Source organism: Pelobates fuscus, chromosome 6, assembly GCF_036172605.1.
Source record: "Pelobates fuscus isolate aPelFus1 chromosome 6, aPelFus1.pri, whole genome shotgun sequence".
Lineage (NCBI taxonomy): Eukaryota > Metazoa > Chordata > Amphibia > Anura > Pelobatidae > Pelobates > Pelobates fuscus.
The window spans coordinates 252,135,459-252,157,717 of NC_086322.1; the positions used below are offsets into that span (position 1 = coordinate 252,135,459).

General features: G+C 44.0%; 1 protein-coding gene across 1 annotated transcript; it reads right to left on the reverse strand.

Annotated features, from left to right (window-relative positions):
- Window positions 1-1,756: 1,756 nt before the first annotated feature.
- HSD17B1 (hydroxysteroid 17-beta dehydrogenase 1) lies at window positions 1,757-21,954 on the reverse strand. The gene is made up of 6 exons (XM_063425405.1): window positions 21,658-21,954; window positions 19,069-19,230; window positions 6,223-6,402; window positions 4,702-4,795; window positions 3,732-3,915; window positions 1,757-2,016 (listed from the first exon to the last, which is right to left on the reverse strand). Exons 1-6 carry the CDS (start codon window positions 21,752-21,754, stop codon window positions 1,855-1,857), a joined length of 879 nt encoding a protein of 292 aa, XP_063281475.1. The 5' UTR covers window positions 21,755-21,954; the 3' UTR covers window positions 1,757-1,854.
- Window positions 21,955-22,259: the final 305 nt, after the last annotated feature.

Genomic DNA, 22,259 nt, shown 5'->3' on the forward strand with positions numbered 1-22,259 from the left:
TCTAGTTTTCAGGTGGTTTCGCCGAGACCTGTCATCTAGGGCTGTGTAATGTAGTGAGAGGGCTTGTTGATGCGTTTGCATAGTCAAGACTGTGGCTTGGAGGTCTGAGAGTCCCTGCTTGAGTGTGACTATATCCTCTTCCGAGGCCTTCACCCTAGTGTCCACTGCCTGTATGTCTGCTTTAATACTTGCCACGTCCGCCGCCAGGAGGGACTTGATCTCCTGTACCAGGTTGTGGAAGTCCCGCTGAGTGACCGGCGCCGATCCGTCCACATTCTCAGCTGTGCCCGGTACCTGTTCTGGTAGTGGGTCTGGGCAAGCAGGCTCTGCAGGAGAGAGTACTGGTCTGTGCTCTGCCTTGTCCGCCATCTTAGCTGCCTGATTTCGCTGTAGTAAGGCCCCTATGTCTCTGGAACCTGGTTGTGGCTCCAGGGGGGCCTTCTGTGATCGTCTGCCCATCTGCGTGAAGGGTAGTTGGAGGGCGTCAGTGAAGTCCACAGCCTCCGGGTCCCCGTGAGGCTGCCAGCAATCCAGCAGGTCTGACCAGGTCGGGCTCCGTGAGTGTGTGTAGGCCCCTGGTTTGCGTTTCTGCCTCTTGCCTCTCGCCGGCTGGATGAAAGGCATAGATCGTCTCCGGTTCTCTCACTCCGCAGGTTAACAGCCTATTGCAGGTAGGGCGAAGGGTTTAATCCCTTAAATTCAAGCTTTTGTCGGCTAGGACCTACGGAGCTCCGTGAGATGGCGACTACTCTCGCTCGCGGTCAGGCTCCGCCCCCCTCTGTTTGTTTTTTTAATCATCATCTTTAGTTTGTGTGTTTGTTCTTTCGTGTATGAGTGAAAGTACAACACTGAGGTCTATGGACATTTCCCACAAAACTGTAACAAACCACCTTATCAGTAAGTGTCCTTGGACTCCTAACACTATATATCTGCCTACCGTAGACCGTAAGCTTGTTTGAACAGGGTCTTACTTACATCTTTCTAGAATTGTAAAGCACTGCGGAATATGTTGGCTAAATATAAATGCCAAACTGTAAGAGCCTTCATAGACCAACTTGCTTAATATGTGAGAAATTGTAATTTTTCCTCAACCACTGCTAAAAGCCGCATTGTATCAATATCTCTCACACTCAGCCTACATTGTGAGACAAAGTATTCCTACTTTGTCATGATATAGTTTGATTTCCACACAGTCCTCCTGATCACCCAACAGAACAGATGAGAAAATGGGGGGAGGGGGGGGGGGCACACCTAGAACATGCCTTTCTCAGTGCTGCTATACAGACCAAATTATATCCAAAACACAGACTAAAGAAGGATGATAAGCATGCTAACTGCTTAAACTGCTTCCAAAGACTCTTCTCAAGTTTATGCATTCCTATGGTCATCTCCAAAGAGGCACCAAGAGAGGAGAAGCAGGATGCTTAACCCAAACGGAATCTTGTCAGGAAAACATACATTTGAGGAGATTCTCTGAAAGCAGTTTAAACAGTAATGATTGTAGTTTGCGGATTTTAACAAGGAAGATAAAAATGTCAAGGATCCACATGACCACCTTCCAGTGCCACCCATCCCTTCACACTCTCAACATCAGACCTGCCAAACATGGCACTTCTGTCACTGTATTGACGAACAGACTGGGAATATATAACAAAAGCATGGATTTCAAATTTTGTTTAATGACACATTTTAATTTTCTGCATTCTTTTAAATACATTGAAAAATGAATGGGTGTCCCTTCAAAATCCTTAAATGGTGTTTGAAGTCACCATGATCTTCAGGTTACCTTATTACTGGTCAATGATAATGAAAAAATGCTTGATATAAAGAGTAGCAGTTTGGGTATGGCCACTATTACTCTTTTGGCTTTGTTTCGGAGAACACAAACTTATGCATGGCTTGAACATACTCCGAGCCACTTGCACAGGATAACTTCAGCTTTATTAGGGGCATGAAGAACTGTGTGGTGAAGTATCTCAGTGATGGGACTGGTGATTCAATGGCTTCTAAGTACACCTGTAATAAATAGGCAAAATAAATGGAGGCAAAGAAAGTCATAATCTTACCTCATAATTAACTGTTATCATCAACCAATGGAGATCTGCATATAATTATCCCAAGTACTGTTTATAAAAGACATATATATATATATTACATGTGTATAAGCATGTATGGATGTTTAGATCTTAATCCCCCTAAAATACACCCCAGATTGCCTAAATCTTTTTAAATCTTTCGTTTAAGCTTCTACTTTTACATGCTTTTCTTTATCCTTCAAATCACGATACATATTAAAAGTGAAACTGTCTAGAAGTAATTTAACACTGACTGATGTATTAAAGGAACACTATATTGTTGGGAATACAAAGCTATAGTGTACCACCAGTGGCAACAAGGCCGCCATCAGGGGGTGACAACTATAACGGTATAGCGCGACCGGGCCCCTTTAAAAAAAAAAAAGCAGCCGCAAGTGCTGCTGGGAGGAAGTGGTCACTTCCTCCCTGCTCACTCCGCGCGGGAGGAGCGCGCGCCTGTGAAGAGGGAGCCACGCCGCCTCCCATCATCCACAGCCACCCTCCTGCAAAGAAAAGGTAAGAGACAGGAGGGTGGCTGGAAAATGAGCTGTCTGTATGCACGTATGTGTATGTCTGTCTGTATGCATGTATGTATGTATGTATGTCTGTATGTCTGTCTGTGTATGTATGTATGTCTGTCTGTTTGCGTGTATGTGTCTGTATGCATGTATGTGTATGTATGTCTGTCTGTCTGTCTGTATGTCTGTCTGTATGCATACATGTATGTCTATGTATGTCTGTATGCATGTCTGTATGTATGTATGTCTGTATGTCTGTTTCCAATGCCCATGGACTTTGGCGCTGGCTCCATCTCCTCCGACTTCTGTGTGAGGGTGAACCTAATGCGAATGCATGGCGAGTGTAATACGCATTAGGTCTTCACCATAGGAGAGCATTGAATCAATGCATTCCTATGGGGATTGGTAAACTTTGTGAAACTGCAGGAAGCACCTCTAGTAACTGTCTGGTAGACGGCCACTAGAGGGAGTCTTAACTCTGCAATATCAATATTGCAGTTTCTCTAAAACTGCAATGGTTTCAGCTGCAGGGTTCAGGGTACGTGGCACTGCACCCAGACCACTTCAACGAGATGACTTGATCTGGGTGCTTACAGCATACCACCTTATATCCCATTTTTGTTCCCTTAGTTCCCTGCGGTCTTGCTTTGACCTACTGTCCCCAACATTCATAGCATGAGCGAATCATTAGGGCACTAGAACCCTGCACTGAAACGGTGCCTTCTGCAGGGTCAGAGCTCAGTGGGCCACTGGCAGGGGTAGACTGCAGAGACTATAGAGAGGTTTGACAAAGGTGCATATATATGACTGCAATATCCTGTCACATACTAAAGGTAGGGTGGAGTTTTTCTTATTTACATTTACTTCATTTAACACATAATCTATTTGCTTTCAAATCTTGATGACATGGTCATATAGTAAAAAAAAATGTGTTGAGGTCATAGTTGTCCTTTAAGTAAAATTAAGGTAATTAAGGGAATTTTGGAAGCCTCACCATAAACTACACAAGGTCTTGTGATGTATTACAATGCGTTTAGATCCCCCATTGGATTATTTTCCAACAATATGTTTTATGTATCTGTTTGACTGTGTTTTGTGTGTTAATGCATGGTTAGAACATGTTCCAATAGACACAGACCTGTAAAATCTCATCCGTGTCCTGTGCCACATCTTGGAATATGGTCTTGCAATGCTGGAGATACTGAGCATATAATGAGATGGTATCACTGTCCACACTTTGTAGGCTGCTGTCACTTGGGTCCAATCTCTGCAGGTTGTCCATGAAGTTGGTGCTTACTGGACCACATTCAATAAGGCTCACGCTTAATTAGAGGAAAGACATAATGTAAGGACAATTTGTACGAATACATTCTAATTCTTCTGTAGCACATTAAAGGGACATTCTACGGAACATTATCATTTCAATTTGCTGTAGCAGTTATGCTGCTTAGAGTCCCCTGATGCTTAGTTTAATACTATAAACATTTTGGTTTGATATAAATCAGGGCCCTTCATCATGTCCAGGCTGAATTGATCATGTAAAATTAACACTTCCATATTATCAATGTCAGCTTTGTTTAACTTAACCCACCCATTAGCCAAACATGGGGGTAATCCCTCATTGCTTGGAAGGCATTCGGTTTATATAAGAACATTTTTAAACAGGTTGATTTTAAAAGGAGAGTGTAAGAGGACTATAGGCACTTCTAGATAACCTCACCCATTCAGCATGCTGTAATAATCATAAGTTATAATGGTCATTTTGTATTTGGAATGTATTAAAAATGAACACTCCACCATAACCACTACAGCACGCTAAGTCAATGCATTATAAATGCACCGTCTGGTATAGCTCAATGCAAGAGCTTCTGGCTATCAACGAATGAGGAGACTAGTACCTAGTGGACACCAGGTATGTTGTCAACTACTTACATTAAAGGGGCACCAGGGCACTCCTGACACCATAACCACTACATCACTCTGTAGTGGATATGGTGCTTGAGCCCTTTAACAAGGGTGGAACTAACTAATTCCAGGCTGCATAGCTTATCTATCTAATTATTTACACCTGCGTACATCACTGAACGTAGCACTGAGTAGTTACTTACTGTACATTAAAATGCTGAAGGACTATAGCCAGGCTCTCACAGAATCCTTCCACTGCAAACTTACTGGCACAGTAGACATCATTGAATGGAACACCTAGCATGACACAAGAGATCACTTTAAAAAGGTACAAAAATGGCTTTAAATTGTTCAGAATAGAATCACTATTTATTTATTTTTTGTGTATTTTCAATTTTCGTGATAAACGTGATTTTCGTGATAAACGTTTAACATCATAAGCCTCATCCCTCCATAACAGGACTGTTTCAGCAAAAAAAATAATGCATTTGTTACGGGATATATTCTTATGTTTACAGGAGTGTGTAAGAAGAGAGGAGGGTATTTCTATTTTTTCTTTGTTTCTTTTTAAACATTAATTTTATTTTGTCCCCACAAATGCATTCAAATTTACCTATAAATAATTTTTTTAACAAAAATTAAAAATAAAGACCGACTACACACAGAAAGACACACACTGAAATCAGTAGACGCACATCCCAACAGGGAACAACACCATAACCACCATCCCCAAGCCCGTCGACACTTACCCACCAACCCACCCACTTACCCAACCCCACATACCCGAAGGACATAAACAACTATAAGTCGCTGGACCGGCAACAGTCACGAAGGGGGACGACACATTAGCCAACTGACACATAGGCACATAAGGAATGTAGATAAAGACATGGCGCCTATGGGCCACACAACAGAAAGAGCCACAAACCTTCATCCATTTCTCCTCACCCAAAGACCTACGGGAACACCCGAGGTTGTGGTATCTCTATATGATAACTCCTGTAATTACTATTTTGTCTTTGTATTGTTCAAGGTTAAACTTAACCGTGCATAGTTTTTGTTGTCTCTCTGTATATGAATAAACAAAAAACCTGACAGAAGGAAACAGTACAAGTAAAAAACTGCACAGTGTTCTTAAACCCCCAAAACAGGTTCCTACCATCCAGACTCTCGAGAAGACAGGAGGAGCAATAAGACAACTAATGCTTTATTTCGCTATTGGCAATTTATTGTTACGGTAACGATGAAACAAATGTTCAACACGTATCTGTATTATGCTGTTACGTAACCATTAATGTTACAATGAAAGTGGCATATGTTTAACTACCCCTCCTACCTTCTCTTCTGTACCCCGAACCATCTTGACTGAAACAATAAAACATAAATTTGAACAAAACAAAAACAAAACAAAACTGCACAGTGGTAATAACACCTAATAGCACACTCTCTGCTTTCCGTATCAATGTGAAACCACTGTAAAATATGAATCTTGGCTTCTGCATAAGCCTATGTACTGCTCATATGCTTGTTTTTTCTGTCATTGAAAATAAAGAATTAAAAAAAAAATTAAAAATAAAAGAATAAATTGGTTAAATTAAGTAAATAAAGTTTGTTGTATTTTAAAGCTAGATTATGTGTCTATATTATTATCTGTAAAGTTGAATATCAGTAGATATTACATTGTTATGTATACATTATATTATAAACTGTTTAGTGACTCTTACCTTGTAGACCTCCTACACTACTAGAAATGATGATTCTACCCTTCTTCCTTTGTTTCATCCCAGGCAGAAAGGCTTGGATAGTGCCAATGGTTCCAAACAGGTTGACATCAAATATGTTCTTCATGGCATCATAGGTGTGACATTCCAAAGGCCCCATCAAACCAACCCCAGCATTACATACTGTATGAAAAAAGTTAGGTTAGTAGTGGAGAGACCGGCCCGAGAGACAAAAACAGAGCTAAAAGTACGGGGTGCTGACAGAAAGGTTAAGACACAGACGCATGTTTAATAGTAACCATTAAAAAATCTTGTTACCAAAGCTATTAAAACCAAAGCTATTAAAACCAAAATCCAATGACACAACTTGAGTCACCACAGTCGAACCCCCATCAGTACCAACCCTCAACTTTCAATTACCCACATTGAACCTACGTAGCCAATAGAGAAAGCAAACTAGGGGGTACAATGAAACTCCAACTCGTTCATGCTCAAATTGTTCATGCTCAGTTACTACAGAACTGAAGGAAAACCACTTATCATATATACCTTGCAATTATATGTTACACAACGTTTCTACATTGTAATTCTAGTTCTTGCACATTTTTTTCTTTGTCATATTGCATGTATATCTAAAGCCTTTTGTTGTAATACGCTTAAAAATAAAAACATCACTAAATAAAGAAAATGAAAAAACAAAAAAATAACTTTACAACATAAAAATTATACAAATAATAAAATATAGACAACATTAAAAGTAACGTCTTACACAATAGAGTGTATGGGATCCAGGAGCTAGCCTGTCTAGAAAGTTCAGATGGATACAATAAATTCACTATTAAAAATGTTGTACAATGTGTATGAATGTAGGCAGTATCAACTTGGAGGTGAACCAGATGAGAATACAAATATAATAAATAGTGATTAAGGGATATATAGAATGAAACAAATGGTTTCTGTATCTTTAAATGCTACTATTAACTTAGAAGAGTCTAAAAAAATCCTTAAAAAGGTACGGTATATATGTGTACTTGAAGTATATAAAGTGCAACAGTTTTATGTGGTGTGAGTATCCTAATCTCTGTAACAATACAGATGTGTAAAAAAGAAAAGGAGTAAATGGTAGTAAAACAGTATATGGAACTGCTTACCGCAATGCAGTACAAGTCATGCACCGCTAAAAACCACTTGAACAGAACAGAATAAAAACTGGGTAGATAAAAACCAGTTTATTAAACATGAAATTAAAAAAGGTCTCAGTCTCTGAAGAAGTGCGGCTGACACCCACGAAACGCGTAAGACCACCCAGATCTAACAGGATACAGACACGGAATAGAGATCAGCAGGAGATCAACGTACCCAGTGACCTTTGACACCCCTGGACCGTAGCAGTGTTCGCCGCTCAGAGTGAGGTCTGTAGCTGGAATGCAAGCACAGGGCCGCCATCAGGGGGTGACAACCATGACGGCTGCCCGGGCCCCACGTGTAGCGGCGTTGCAGCACGCTGTTGGGGCCTATCGGGTGGCCTACGCACTTAGGGCCACCCGATGGGCCCTATATCTTCATGGGCCCGGTCAGCGCTGCGGCCGTGCAATTGCGCGACCGGGCCCATTTAAAAAAACGCAGCCACAAAGTACTGCTGGGAGGAAGTGGCAGTCACTTCCTCCCAGCTCCCTCCCCTCCGCGCCGTGCGGGAGTGAAGAAAGCCAGGCTGCGGGAGCCACGCCGACTCCCATCAGCCACAGCCTTCCACCTGCAAAAAAAGGTAAGCAAAATTAGCTGTATTTGTGTATGTTAGTATGTATGTGTGAATGTCAGTATGTATGTGTGTGTATGTATCTCAGTATGTATGTATGTGTATCAGTATGTATGTATGTCAGTATGTATGTCAGTATGTATGTGTGTGTATGTATGTGTCTGTGTGTCTGTCAGTATGTTTGTCAGCATGTATGTGTGTATGTATGTCAGTATGTATGTGTGTATGTATGTGTCAGTATGTATGTATGTATGTATGTCAGTATGTATGTATGTGTGTGTAAGTCAGTATGGGTATGTATGCATGTCTGTCTGTGTGTATGTATCTGTATGTATTTCAATATGTATATGTCTGTGTCTGTCTGTTTATAAATTTATGTTTGTCAGTATGTGTGTGTATTTATGTCCTTATGCGTGTGTGTGCATTGTGCATAGGAATTTGTTCATATTGTTTATTGTCCGGCCCCCCAACAGTGTCTGAGGGACAGTGAACTGGCCCCCTGTTTAAAAAGTTTGAGGACCCCTGTCATTATGTATGTATGTATATATGTATGTATGTCATTATGCATGTATGCATGTATGTCAGTATGTCAGTATGAATGTATGTCTGCATGTCATTATGAACGTATGTCTGTGTGTATGTGTGTATGGATGCCAGTATGCATGTATGTCAGTATGTATGAATGTATGTCTGTCTGTCAGTATGTCTGTATATATGCATGTATGCCAGTATGAATGTATGCCATTATGAATGTATGTATGTATGTCAGTATCTGTATGTCTGTCTGTATGAATGTATGTCTGTCAGTATGCCAGTATGAATGAATGTATGTCGGTGTATTTATGTGTCTATCTGTCACTATGTATGCCTGTGTGTCTGTATATGTGTGTATGTCCCAGTATGTGTGTGTCAGTATATATGCCTATGTGCGTGTATGTCTGTTTCAGTATGTGTGTCTGTTAGTATGTATCTATGTGTGTGTGTATCTGTGTCCTTTTGTATCAGTGTGTGTTTTTGTGTCTGTGTGTGTATTCCTGTGGGCGGGATTTGGAGGTAGAACCTGTGGGCGGGATTGGACCCTGAGCTGAGTTAGGGGCCCCAAAATTTCTGGTGGCGGCCCTGCCATCCTCACAGGCAGCCGGTTCTCAGAGGACAAACATCCACTATACAATCCACATCCATCCTAACTGGATTTGCAGGTTTACTGTTACTTTTTATCTCCTGTATGCTGACCACATTCCTGTGAACTGTTCCAGATCAGTATTTTATTTCTCCTTTTTTAATTTCATGTTTAATAAACTGTGTTTTATCTACCCAGTTTTTATTCTGTTCTGTTCGAGTGGTTTTTAGCGGTGCATGACTTGTACTGCATTGCGGTAAGCAGTTCCATATACTGTTTTACTACCATTTACCCCTTTTCTTTTTTCCACATCTTTATTTAAAAAGTATATAATCACTATTTATTATATTCTTTTTTTTTTTTGTCAATCTTTCTTTTATTAAGGCATATGCAATGGGGTACAAAATAAAGAGAGGGAAATGCACGAGTGGTATACAGTATAGGGTTAATACATCGCTAACAATGACGAATTACATTTCCTGAATAGCAATGCCTAATTTTTATTTTTTGTCGGTTAACGAAAACATACTATAAACATGAGCAACGTCTGTCTAGATAGCCTATGTAATGCAAGGTTTTTAATCTGTATAACAATAGTTAAGCAGGTGGCAGAGCGGTTAATGTGAGCACACGAAAGTAAGACGTAGCCATTGATATATAACTCGCTGCACGTATATGTGAAAATTCTAGACGCTATATACTAGGCACAGGTTTCTACACGGCTATTGAAACTATGCAAGCAATCGTCAGTCCACATGCCCTGCCATTCAATAATGCTGGGTGTCATTTAAAAGTCTGCCATACGCTAAGAGAAAATAACATATAATAAAATAAAGAGCTTGTTCATTCGCCTACGGTTTGAGCAGTAAAGTTTCAATATTACGCTTTGTCTAGTCGCTTTATCTATATGCATGCTATAGCTAAATATTAAAACCAACAGGTAACTTAGAAGTGAGGTTACAAACGGAAGTCCAGCAAAGGGAGGTCATGTAGCTGAACAGGTTATGTCCCAACATTCCTTAACCAAGGGTGGTGGTAGTGAGACAGTCTGTTAGTAGGGTTAGTTCAGCCTATCCCGCTGCTGGGTAGAGCCGTCGTGCGTGTCTGAGGGGTGGGAAAGATGGCCTCGGCAACTGGTAAATTCCACAGGGGTACGACTTGGTGCAGACTGGTGGCTGCTGTCTGCCAGCCCCAGGCCCCTGTGAAGGCCTTCACCTGTGATCCACCGACTCGGTTGCTCAGAGAGGCCGGGTCGTCCCTCCTTCGGGCGCCATGTGGGGCTCGGATGTTCTGCCGCCGCCAGCGGCGGGTAAGCCTCCGGCGGTGTGGTCGGTGCCTTGGAGTCTGACTCCATGTGGTCTTCGGCCTGGGAAGGCATTGTGGGCGGCCCTCAGTACCGCGTCCCCGTCGTTGTGGGTAAAGCTCTGGACCTTGAGGCGCATCTTTGGGCCTGGTCGGGACTCCGCTGCTTGTGTGAGGTGGTTTTGTATGTGTTTGGTGCACCCTCTGCTTGTGGGGTCTCGGCTGGTCCCTTTTGCACTCATATGCAAACTGGCAATTGTTATAGCCCCGCCATGTCAGAGGTCTGCTAGTTTCGTGTGAGGCCTTGCGTTTAAGAAGGGTGTGAGACTGTACCTCATTTATGCGCCTCGAGGTGTTCCGCCATCTTGATATGCCATCTGGGGGGGCTGTAATTGTCGGAGTCACCAAAGGTCGGCGCCCACCTGCTTTTCTCCCCGCTTTATGCTTACCGCTGGCTTTAGCGATCTTCTGCAGGGTGATCAGTCTGCGTGGTCCCCGCGGTCTCCTGCGTTGTAGCAGGTTTGTCTGGGTGTTCTGTAGCTTGGGGCGGTTCGCGGGTCCACAAGGGCTGGTCCGGGTAGGTGCTGGGTTTGTCATGTGCTGGTTTGGGGTTAATGCACTCGCTTGTCGCGCTGCAAGTTGCGCCCAGAATCTGTTAAAGATCAGGTCTAGCTTTGCTTGCGTGATCGCTAGGTGGTCCACTGGCGTGGGATTCGTTATACCCTCTGCCATCTGGATTGCACTCTGCGTCTCTGCTCGACAGGTATCATGTATGGTGGTGGTCTTAGCTTGGTGGGGACCGGGATGACCCCCGCCGGTCCATAGGGGGGGGGGAACGGGGATTTCGTCTGTGCCTTGCGGTGCTTTGGGGCGGCGGCGGGAGAACGGCCGTCTCCCCCGCGTCCGCCTCGTGTGTAGGCCTCAGCGGCAGTATGGTCGGGACTCGGGTATACGACCTCGGGAGAGGCATCATCCCGTAGGTCTTGGTGTCCTGAGTCGCTTGGGAACCAGCAGAAGTCGGATCGCTGGTTCAGGTTAGTGGGATTTGGCGTTATTTGTGCGAAGTTGCAGGAGCATCGGCAACATGCGTCTGCTCCGCTCTGCTTTCAGGCACCGCCCCCCTATTTATTATATTCTTATTCTCATCTGGTTCACCTCCAAGTTGATACTGCCTACATTCATACACATTGCACAACATTTTAATAGTGAATTTATTGTATCCATCTGAACTTTCTAGACAGGCTAGCTCCTGGATCCCATACACTCTATTGTGTAAGACGTTACTTTCTGTTAAGATAGGTCGTGGTGAATCCCTATTTTTATCCAGTACGAGCAGCATAATAATAGTCCTACTCCCTCTATTCTGTGTTTTGCACTAAGCAGACCAGTACCCTATTCCTTGTAACATTAAAAGAACACTATAGCATTAAGAGTACAAGACTGTATTTTTAACAATATAGTACCCCTGTCCCTAGTTATATACACCCATGTGCCATAAAACTTAAACAATATATATAATTTTTATTTATCTTTATGTTTTTGTCTCCTTTGTTCCTCTCCCAACGGACATTTCACTAATGGGAGAGGGCTAAAATAAAATTGGGGCAACTCCTGCCTGGGAGTGTAACTCCCACTAATCTTGGGCTGGGATATTGGTATCCCATTCTGCCCTGAGATTTGGGAATCACTGCACTTTGTCAGTCAACCAGTGATTATGACAAATATATATAATCTATCTACGTTATTTTTTCTTTCAACAGACATATCATATTAAAACCTGGTTTTAAAGCGGCACTGTCATGCCGAACTTACCTTTCCTCAATCTCTTCCTCTTCTCCGCCTCTCTCAGGATCTGTTATTCTTTTCTTCCTGTCTTCTTTAGTTTTCTTTAAAATTATAAGACAAAGTAGGGACTCTTTGCCTTATGGAGGATTCCTCCGCTTGACCAGCTCTGACCAGCGGAGGAGCAAAGTGTGCTTCATTTCCGCTGGTCAGAGCAATTTTCCCATGATCCCTAGCTTTCCTCCCAGTTCCCACAATACTTCCTGTCAGTATTGCCGAAAGTCCTGTCACTTAGACAGAACGCCGGCAAAACTGCTGAATTGCATACTAACAGAATGAGAAGAGTTTCTCCATTGGTGTTAGGATGCAATTCGGTACTTTGATCGTATCGGAATTTCATTCTAATGAATGAAACTCCGATCCTATTCATTGCTGTGGCTGCATCTTGCAGCCGCTTAGTAGATAACTCCCTAATTCCCACGGTATCAGGGAGCTATCTACTAAAAGGCTGAAATACCTGAATTGGTCTTGAAGCCAAATGTACTAATACTAAGTAAAGATTACTTAGTATTAGTAAATAATATGCCCCTACTCGCTATACCGCGAGTAGGGGCATGTCTAGTAAGCAGTGAGCAGCCTGTGGCTGCTCACTGTAAAAAAAAAAAAAAAAAACACCTAATAACCCCCCCCCCCCCCTGCGCGGGGGTTAAAGATGGGGGGGACCTACTGTCCTCCCCCCTGGCCCCCACCCCTGCGCGGTGGGTGGGGGCCCTAATAAAATAATAAGGGGGGGACCTACTGTCCTCCCCCCCTGGCCCCCACCCCTGCGCTGTGGGTGGGGGCCCTAATAAAATAATAAGGGGGGGGGACCTACTGTCCTCCCCCCCTGGCCCCAACCCCTGCGCGGTGGGTGGGGGCCCTAATAAAATAATAAGGGGGGGACCTACTGTCCTCCCCCCTGGCCCCCACCCCTGCGCTGTGGGTCGGGGCCCTAATAAAATAATAAGGGGGGGGACCTACTGTCCTCCCCCCCTGGCCCCCACCCCTGCGCTGTGGGTGGGGGCCCTAATAAAATAATAAGGGGGGGGACCTACTGTCCTCCCCCTGGCCCCCACCCCTGCGCTGTGGGTGGGGGCCCTAATAAAATAATAAGGGGGGGGACCTACTGTCCTCCCCCCTGGCCCCCACCCCTGCGCGGTGGGTGGGGGCCCTAATAAAATAATAAGGGGGGGACCTACTGTCCTCCCCCCCTGGCCCCCACCCCTGCGCGGTGGGTGGGGGCCCTAGTAAAATAATAAGGGGGGGGACCTACTGTCCTCCCCCCCCTGGCCCCCACCCCTGAGCGGTGGGTGGGGGCCCTAAATGAACCCCCCCCCATCAAGGTGACTAGGGGTCCCAAGCCCCTAGTCACCCCCCCCCCCACCCAAAACATTCTATCCCCTACCTACCCCCCTCAGCCTAAAAATAGTGAGGGGGGAATAAAATAACTAACCTGTAAAAAAAAAAAAAATTACTTACCATTTGACGTCTTCTTTTTTCTAAATTCTTCTTTCTTCAGCCCCCAAAAAAGCCAAATAAAAATCCATCATACCCGTCGCACTTTAAAAAAAAAACAAAAAAAAAAACGAGCGCAAAAGAAAAATTAATCCATGTTCACCCATGGAGGGCACGCCGCGTACTGAGCTCCGCAGGGCGGATCAAGGCTTATATAGCCTTGCCCCGCCCTGCAATTAGGCTTAGAACACACTGATTGGTTGGTTTAAGCCAATCAGAGTGCTCTGTGTCATTTTACACAGCGTGGGAAAATTCAAAAGAACTTTCCCACGCTGTGTAAAATGACAGATCACTGTGATTGGATGGTTTTCAAGCCATCCAATCACAGTGCTCTGTGTCATTTTACAAGCGTGGGAAAATTCCAAAGAACTTTCCCACGCTTGTAAAATGACACAGAGCACTGTGATAGGATGGATTTCAAGCCATCCAATCACAGTGCTCTGTGTCATTTTACAAGCGTGGGAAAATTCCAAAGAACTTTCCCAAGCTTGTAAAATTACACAGAGCACTGTGATTGGATGGCTTGAAAACCATCCTATCACAGTGCTCTGTGTCATTTTACAAGCGTGGGAAAGTTCTTTGGAATTTTCCCACGCTTGTAAAATGACACAGAGCACTCTGATTGGCTTAAACCAACCAATCAGTGTGTTCTAAGCCTAATTGCAGGGCGGGGCAAGGCTATATAAGCCTTGACCCGCCCTGCGGAGCTCAGTACGCGGCGTGCCCTCCATGGGTGAACATGGATTAATTTTTTTTTTGCGCTCGGTTTATTTTTTTTTTTTTTTTAAAGTGCGACGGGTATGATGGATTTTTATTTGGCCTTTTTGGGGGCTGAAGAAAGAAGAATTAAGAAAAAAGAAGACGTCAAATGGTAAGTTTAATTATTTTTTTTACAGGTTAGTTATTGTATTCCCCCCTCACTATTTTTAGGGTGAGGGGGGTAGGTAGGGGTTAGAATGTTTTGGGGTGGGGGTGACTAGGGGCTTGGGACCCCTAGTCACCTTGATGGGGGGGGGGTTCATTTAGGGCCCCCACCCACCGCTCAGGGGTGGGGGCCAGGGGGGAGGACAGTAGGTCCCCCCCCCTTATTGTTTTATTAGGGCCCCCACCCACCGCGCAGGGGTGGGGGCCGGGGGGGAGGACAGTAGGTCCCCCCCCTTATTATTTTATTAGTGCCCCCACCCACCGCGCAGGGGTGGGGGCCAGGGGGGAGGACAGTAGGTCCCCCCCCCCCCTTATTACCATTTATGTTTTTACAGTGAGCAGCCACAGGCTGCTCACTGTTTAGTGGACATGCCCCTACTCGCGGTATAGCGAGTAGGGGCATTGGGGAGATTTTAATCTCCCTTGTGCTATTATGGGGGTCATATTGACCCCCATAGAGTGAGGGGGGGACCTGGGGGGCTTATGAAGTGGTGGGGAGCACAGCTCCCCACCGCTTCTGTCTTTACATATTACAAGGAGGGAACTGCACGTCGGTAGCTACCTCCTTGTAATAAACTGATCGAACAAACGAACACTGATACTCAGTGTTAGTTTGTTCGTCTGATTTTTTCTATTCATTCATTCGTCTGTCTGATGAATGAATGAATAGATGAAATTCCCGTTCGCATGTCCAGGTGTTTCACTGGGCATGTGCGGGAATCTCACAGTCTGTCTAGTGTGGGTAGATGACGTGTCCCACAGGGACTTCACCTACCCACACAAAGATGGCGGCGCCCTGAATAAAGATCGGGGCAGAAGATACAGATTTAAAAATAGGTAATCTGGGGGGCTTAGGGGCATTTGGGGGTGACTAGGGGGTCAATTGGATGTAGTGGAGGCGGGAGGGGGGTTAAAAAAAAAAACGGGATTCGGCATGACAGTGCCGCTTTAAAGCGGCACTGTCATGCCGAACTTACCTTTCCTCAATCTCTTCCTCTTCTCCGCCTCTCTCAGGATCTGTTATTCTTTTCTTCCATTCTTCTTTAGTTTTCTTTAAAATTATAAGACAAAGTAGGGACTCTTTGCCTTATGGAGGATTCCTCCGCTTGACCAGCTCTGACCAGCGGAGGAGCAAAGTGTGCTTCATTTCCGCTGGTCAGAGCAATTTTCCCATGATCCCTAGCTTTCCTCCCAGTTCCCACAATACTTCCTGTCAGTATTGCCGAAAGTCCTGTCACTTAGACAGAACGCCGGCAAAACTGCTGAATTGCATACTAACAGAATGAGAAGAGTTTCTCCATTGGTGTTAGGATGCAATTCGGTACTTTGATCGTATCGGAATTTCATTCTAATGAATGAAACTCCGATCCTATTCATTGCTGTGGCTGCATCTTGCAGCCGCTTAGTAGATAACTCCCTAATTCCCACGGTATCAGGGAGCTATCTACTAAAAGGCTGAAATACCTGAATTGGTCTTGAAGCCAAATGTACTAATACTAAGTAAAGATTACTTAGTATTAGTAAATAATATGCCCCTACTCGCTATACCGCGAGTAGGGGCATGTCTAGTAAGCAGTGAGCAGCCTGTGGCTGCTCACTGTAAAAAAAAAAAAAAAAAACACCTAATAACCCCCCCCGCCCCCTGCGCGGGGGTTAAAGATGGGGGGGACCTACTGTCCTCCCCCCTGGCCCCCACCCCTGCGCGGTGGGTGGGGGCCCTAATAAAATAATAAGGGGGGGACCTACTGTCCTCCCCCCCTGGCCCCCACCCCTGCGCTGTGGGTGGGGGCCCTAATAAAATAATAAGGGGGGGGGACCTACTGTCCTCCCCCCTGGCCCCCACCCCTGCGCGGTGGGTGGGGGCCCTAATAAAATAATAAGGGGGGGACCTACTGTCCTCCCCCCTGGCCCCCACCCCTGCGCGGTGGGTGGGGGCCCTAATAAAATAATAAGGGGGGGGACCTACTGTCCTCCCCCCCTGGCCCCCACCCCTGCGCGGTGGGTGGGGGCCCTAGTAAAATAATAAGGGGGGGGACCTACTGTCCTCCCCCCCTGGCCCCCACCCCTGCGCTGTGGGTGGGGGCCCTAATAAAATAATAAGGGGGGGGACCTACTGTCCTCCCCCCCCGGCCCCCACCCCTGAGCGGTGGGTGGGGGCCCTAAATGAACCCCCCCCCCCCATCAAGGTGACTAGGGGTCCCAAGCCCCTAGTCACCCCCCCCCCCCCACCCAAAACATTCTATCCCCTACCTACCCCCCTCAGCCTAAAAATAGTGAGGGGGGAATAAAATAACTAACCTGTAAAAAAAAAAAAATTAAACTTACCATTTGACGTCTTCTTTTTTCTAAATTCTTCTTTCTTCAGCCCCCAAAAAAGCCAAATAAAAATCCATCATACCCGTCGCACTTTAAAAAAAAACCAAAAAAAAACCGAGCGCAAAAGAAAAATTAATCCATGTTCACCCATGGAGGGCACGCCGCGTACTGAGCTCCGCAGGGCGGATCAAGGCTTATATAGCCTTGCCCCGCCCTGCAATTAGGCTTAGAACACACTGATTGGTTGGTTTAAGCCAATCAGAGTGCTCTGTGTCATTTTACACAGCGTGGGAAAATTCAAAAGAACTTTCCCACGCTGTGTAAAATGACAGATCACTGTGATTGGATGGTTTTCAAGCCATCCAATCACAGTGCTCTTTGTCATTTTACAAGCGTGGGAAAATTCCAAAGAACTTTCCCAAGCTTGTAAAATTACACAGAGCACTGTGATTGGATGGCTTGAAAACCATCCTATCACAGTGCTCTGTGTCATTTTACAAGCGTGGGAAAGTTCTTTGGAATTTTCCCACGCTTGTAAAATGACACAGAGCACTCTGATTGGCTTAAACCAACCAATCAGTGTGTTCTAAGCCTAATTGCAGGGCGGGGCAAGGCTATATAAGCCTTGACCCGCCCTGCGGAGCTCAGTACGCGGCGTGCCCTCCATGGGTGAACATGGATTAATTTTTTTTGGGCGCTCGTTTTTTTTTTTTTTTTTTTTAAAGTGCGACGGGTATGATGGATTTTTATTTGGCCTTTTTGGGGGCTGAAGAAAGAAGAATTAAGAAAAAAGAAGACGTCAAATGGTAAGTTTAATTATTTTTTTTACAGGTTAGTTATTTTATTCCCCCCTCACTATTTTTAGGGTGAGGGGGGTAGGTAGGGGTTAGAATGTTTTGGGGTGGGGGTGACTAGGGGCTTGGGACCCCTAGTCACCTTGATGGGGGGGGGGTTCATTTAGGGCCCCCACCCACCGCGCAGGGGTGGGGGCCAGGGGGGAGGACAGTAGGTCCCCCCCCTATCTTTATTTAGGGCCCCCACCCAGCGCTCAGGGGTGGGGGCCAGGGGGGGGAGGACAGTAGGTCCCCCCCCCTTATTATTTTATTAGGGCCCCCACCCACCGCGCAGGGGTGGGGGCCGGGGGGGAGGACAGTAGGTCCCCCCCTTATTATTTTATTAGGGCCCCCACCCACCGCGCAGGGGTGGGGGCCGGGGGGGGGAGGACAGTAGGTCCCCCCCCTTATTGTTTTATTAGGGCCCCCACCCACCGCGCAGGGGTGGGGGCCGGGGGGGAGGACAGTAGGTCCCCCCCCTTATTATTTTATTAGTGCCCCCACCCACCGCGCAGGGGTGGGGGCCAGGGGGGAGGACAGTAGGTCCCCCCCCCCTTATTACCATTTATGTTTTTACAGTGAGCAGCCACAGGCTGCTCACTGTTTAGTGGACATGCCCCTACTCGCGGTATAGCGAGTAGGGGCATTGGGGAGATTTTAATCTCCCTTGTGCTATTATGGGGGTCATATTGACCCCCATAGAGTGAGGGGGGGACCTGGGGGGCTTATTAAGTGGTGGGGAGCACAGCTCCCCACCGCTTCTGTCTTTACATATTACAAGGAGGGAGCTGCACGTCGGTAGCTACCTCCTTGTAATAAACTGATCGAACAAACGAACACTGATACTCAGTGTTAGTTTGTTCGTCTGATTTTTTCTATTCATTAATTCGTCTGTCTGATGAATGAATGAATAGATGAAATTCCCGTTCGCATGTCCAGGTGTTTTACTGGGCATGTGCGGGAATCTCACAGTCTGTCTAGTGTGGGTAGATGACGTGTCCCACAGGGACTTCACCTACCCACACAAAGATGGCGGCGCCCTGAATAAAGATCGGGGCAGAAGATACAGATTTAAAAATAGGTAATCTGGGGGGCTTAGGGGCATTTGGGGGTGACTAGGGGGTCAATTGGATGTAGTGGAGGCGGGAGGGGGGTTAAAAAAAAAACCGGGATTCGGCATGACAGTGCCGCTTTAAATCTGTAATGTATTGTACTAGTGCTAGATTGCAAGTACACAATTTAAGGCAAAAAATCCAACTCACTTAGAATATCTACTCGCTGTTCCTTTATCTTCTCAACAGTGGCCATCACAGATTGCTGGTCTGTGACATCCATCTGCAGGATCTCAAATGTGTCAATGTGGCAGTCCCGTACACACTCCAGAAGACGTTCTTTCTTAGACAGATCACGCATGGTAGCATAGACTGGAGGCCAAAGATCAAAACATTAAGAAGCACTAATTAGAAATCAAAAAGCACTGACGGTATATGTAAATAGAAGTTTGTGAATACCCTACTTTCTTGACATATTGAACTTACAATAAAACATTAGTTTCCCTGGAACAATGAAAACTGTTTTAGCCAGATAAATTATTTCAAATATTATCATCATTTTTCTTTATGTCATTATTACAATTAATTATGTGAGAGCCTTACTGATTTGATTTAATTTCTGTATATGTCCTTATATTTAATTTTATATTTGGGAGAAATATGATTATTTGTTAAAGGCTGAGTATGCAATAGCAAATGTAACAAAAATAATTGGAAGCAATTGAGTTAATACAGACAATTTGCGTAATTTACTAGATATGCGAATATTCATTTTGAGCAATCTGAACTCTGAAATTGAAGTGTATTGACTCTAGATGGATCTCTATAAATTGATCAGAATTCAGAAATTGATACATGGGAGCCCTTAATTGAAAATCATCTAAATGTGTTAAAGGAACACTACAGTGACATAGAAAGCATTTCTAAACTATAGTGTACCTCTGCTCCCCCGCCCCCCCTTTCCCTCTCACCCCTCATGGCAATTAAAGGGTTAAAAATACCCTTTTCCACCAGGAGGAACCTAATGTGCATTCATGCAGCGTGGGCATTAGGCCTTCCCCATAAGAAAACATTAGATCAATTCTTTGAAGACGCTGGAAGCCCTCATGCACTTCCCTTTTACATTAGTACCACTTTCCAGAGCACAACACATTGATAAATCTCCCCTATTATTTCATTTTTCTCTACTGTCTCTATGCGCTCTCTGTCCTGAGTGACAAATGCAAAGTTATTATTACTTTTTATATATATATATATATGACAGAAAATGGCAGAGTATATAATAATAACAGAGAGCCAAAATGGAGGAGTTCAGTTCCAGTGCAGAGGTAAGCGCAACGTGCATTTCTACGTTTAAATGTATTTCTCAGACCTCAACAACATATATATATATACAGGGCTATTGACTAAAGTGAGATTTCAAAGTAAATTCTGAATCTAAGGTAAAAATAGCCGATCTGGAAATATTCTCTAAGTCCGCTATGCTTTCAGTTCAGCTACTCTAGCCTTAAATTCAAGAGATAGATAACTGCATATATATCTGTTCTAAATGTATACAGCTATCTATTGCTCATAGATTAAGCAGGTCAGTAATATTCATTGGACAGCCCACCATTTTCTACAACTCGGGTGACCATAAATAAAGCTCCAGCTGTCGACAAACTGCAACACCTATGATGCTTTTCCAGATTTAAGGCTAGCATAGCATGAAGGGAGTTGTAGTTCAACAAACTTAGATAAAAAAAATGTTGGGTCACCCCTGAACTAGAACTTTGTTTTCAACCAAGAACCATAAGTAACAGAGTATTTCAGCCAAGTAGCTCACCAATGCCAACTTGGTAACTAACAAATACCCATAATATCTCTTACAGCAATTGCTTGATACAAGATACCATTTACATTTAAAAGTGAACAGGTAGTGATGTACTCACTAGGCCCATTATATGGTATGCCTACAATATTAACAAACTACAAATCAAAAAGAGGAGGCCAGGTCAATTTTTTAAATATTATGTTATGTCCAATTACATCACATCAAAGATCAAATGAGCTACTACAAATATTTAGAAAGAAATTCCTGAATGGTTTTAATTTTGTAAACTATGTACATAGTGGAATAAACGCACTTTGGAATTCAGGCTGCTGTAGACTACCCTTTACATTAAAAGGAGTTGGCAACTTTCGGCACTTCACATGTTGTGGACTACATCTACCAGGATGCTTTGCCACCATTACAGTTGTAATGGTATTATGGGCGATGTGTTCACAACATCTGGAGTGCCAAACATTGCCTACCGTGCCTTAGATGAAGCTCAGCAAAGCTGAAATATGTGGAGTCAAAGTATTTTTTTTTTTTTTATAAACTCCCCATAATTGACTGGGTCCTAATGCAATCTATATAAATAGTTATAAATTCTGTCCTTGCCGGGTATTTTAATGCACCTTCACAATAAAGAAATGTGATGGAGTTAATACAGGACAGGTGACGAACAAACAGTAGAGGTTCGACACAATGGACCATTGGTGTCTCCTCTGGGTCCATTAACTAAACAAAACCACAAGTAGTGATGAGATTATGACTTGCCAAATTTATGCTGAACAAAATTTAATAGGAAGCTATATTAAATATTATAAGCATATCTAAAAATACTGAAATTTGTCAGGCTTACTCAATGTGACTTTTTTTGTATTAATTTTCTGCTCAACACATTGAAGCTATAATACTGGGATACTCTACTAGTGAAAGAGACTGTTAAACTCATAACATCTTAGAATACAATGCATAAAATATAGGATTACCTTTAAATCTTGAGCAGGTGTCAGAGGCAAGAAGTACTGCCAAGCCTAACCCAATTCCAGAGGAACATCCTGTTATGACAACCACTCTCTTCTCCATCTGAAACGCATGTGAATAAACTCAAGCTCAAAATGAAATCTTGGAACTGTGAGAACCCTTACTGTTTGTTGCAGCCAACCCATTCTAGTATCTCATATTTTGTCTTGGAGTAATTTCTCAAGGGTACCAGATGGTTTCTCAAGGGTACACTTTCTGTTTCTCCAACTAGACGAACATTTTCTATTCTGACGTAAAGCACTTCAAAATCATGGCTTAAAATTTGCTAATAAAATCTTTCATATTCAACAAAAGCTGTCTCCAGAACCGAAACCATACAACAGAACAAAAAGATTAGCCATTAGGCAGCAAATTACCTCTTTTTCATGGGACACTCCAGTGCCCCCCATTGGAAAAAAAAATTTTGATCACTATTTAGTTGATAAAATCCCAATTATGCATTTTTTTCATTAGGGGTATAATTTGACAATGTTCACATATTTCTATTATTAACAAAAATGTCTGTTCCGGAACATATTCTTTTGCTAGCAAAACTCACTTCAATCAG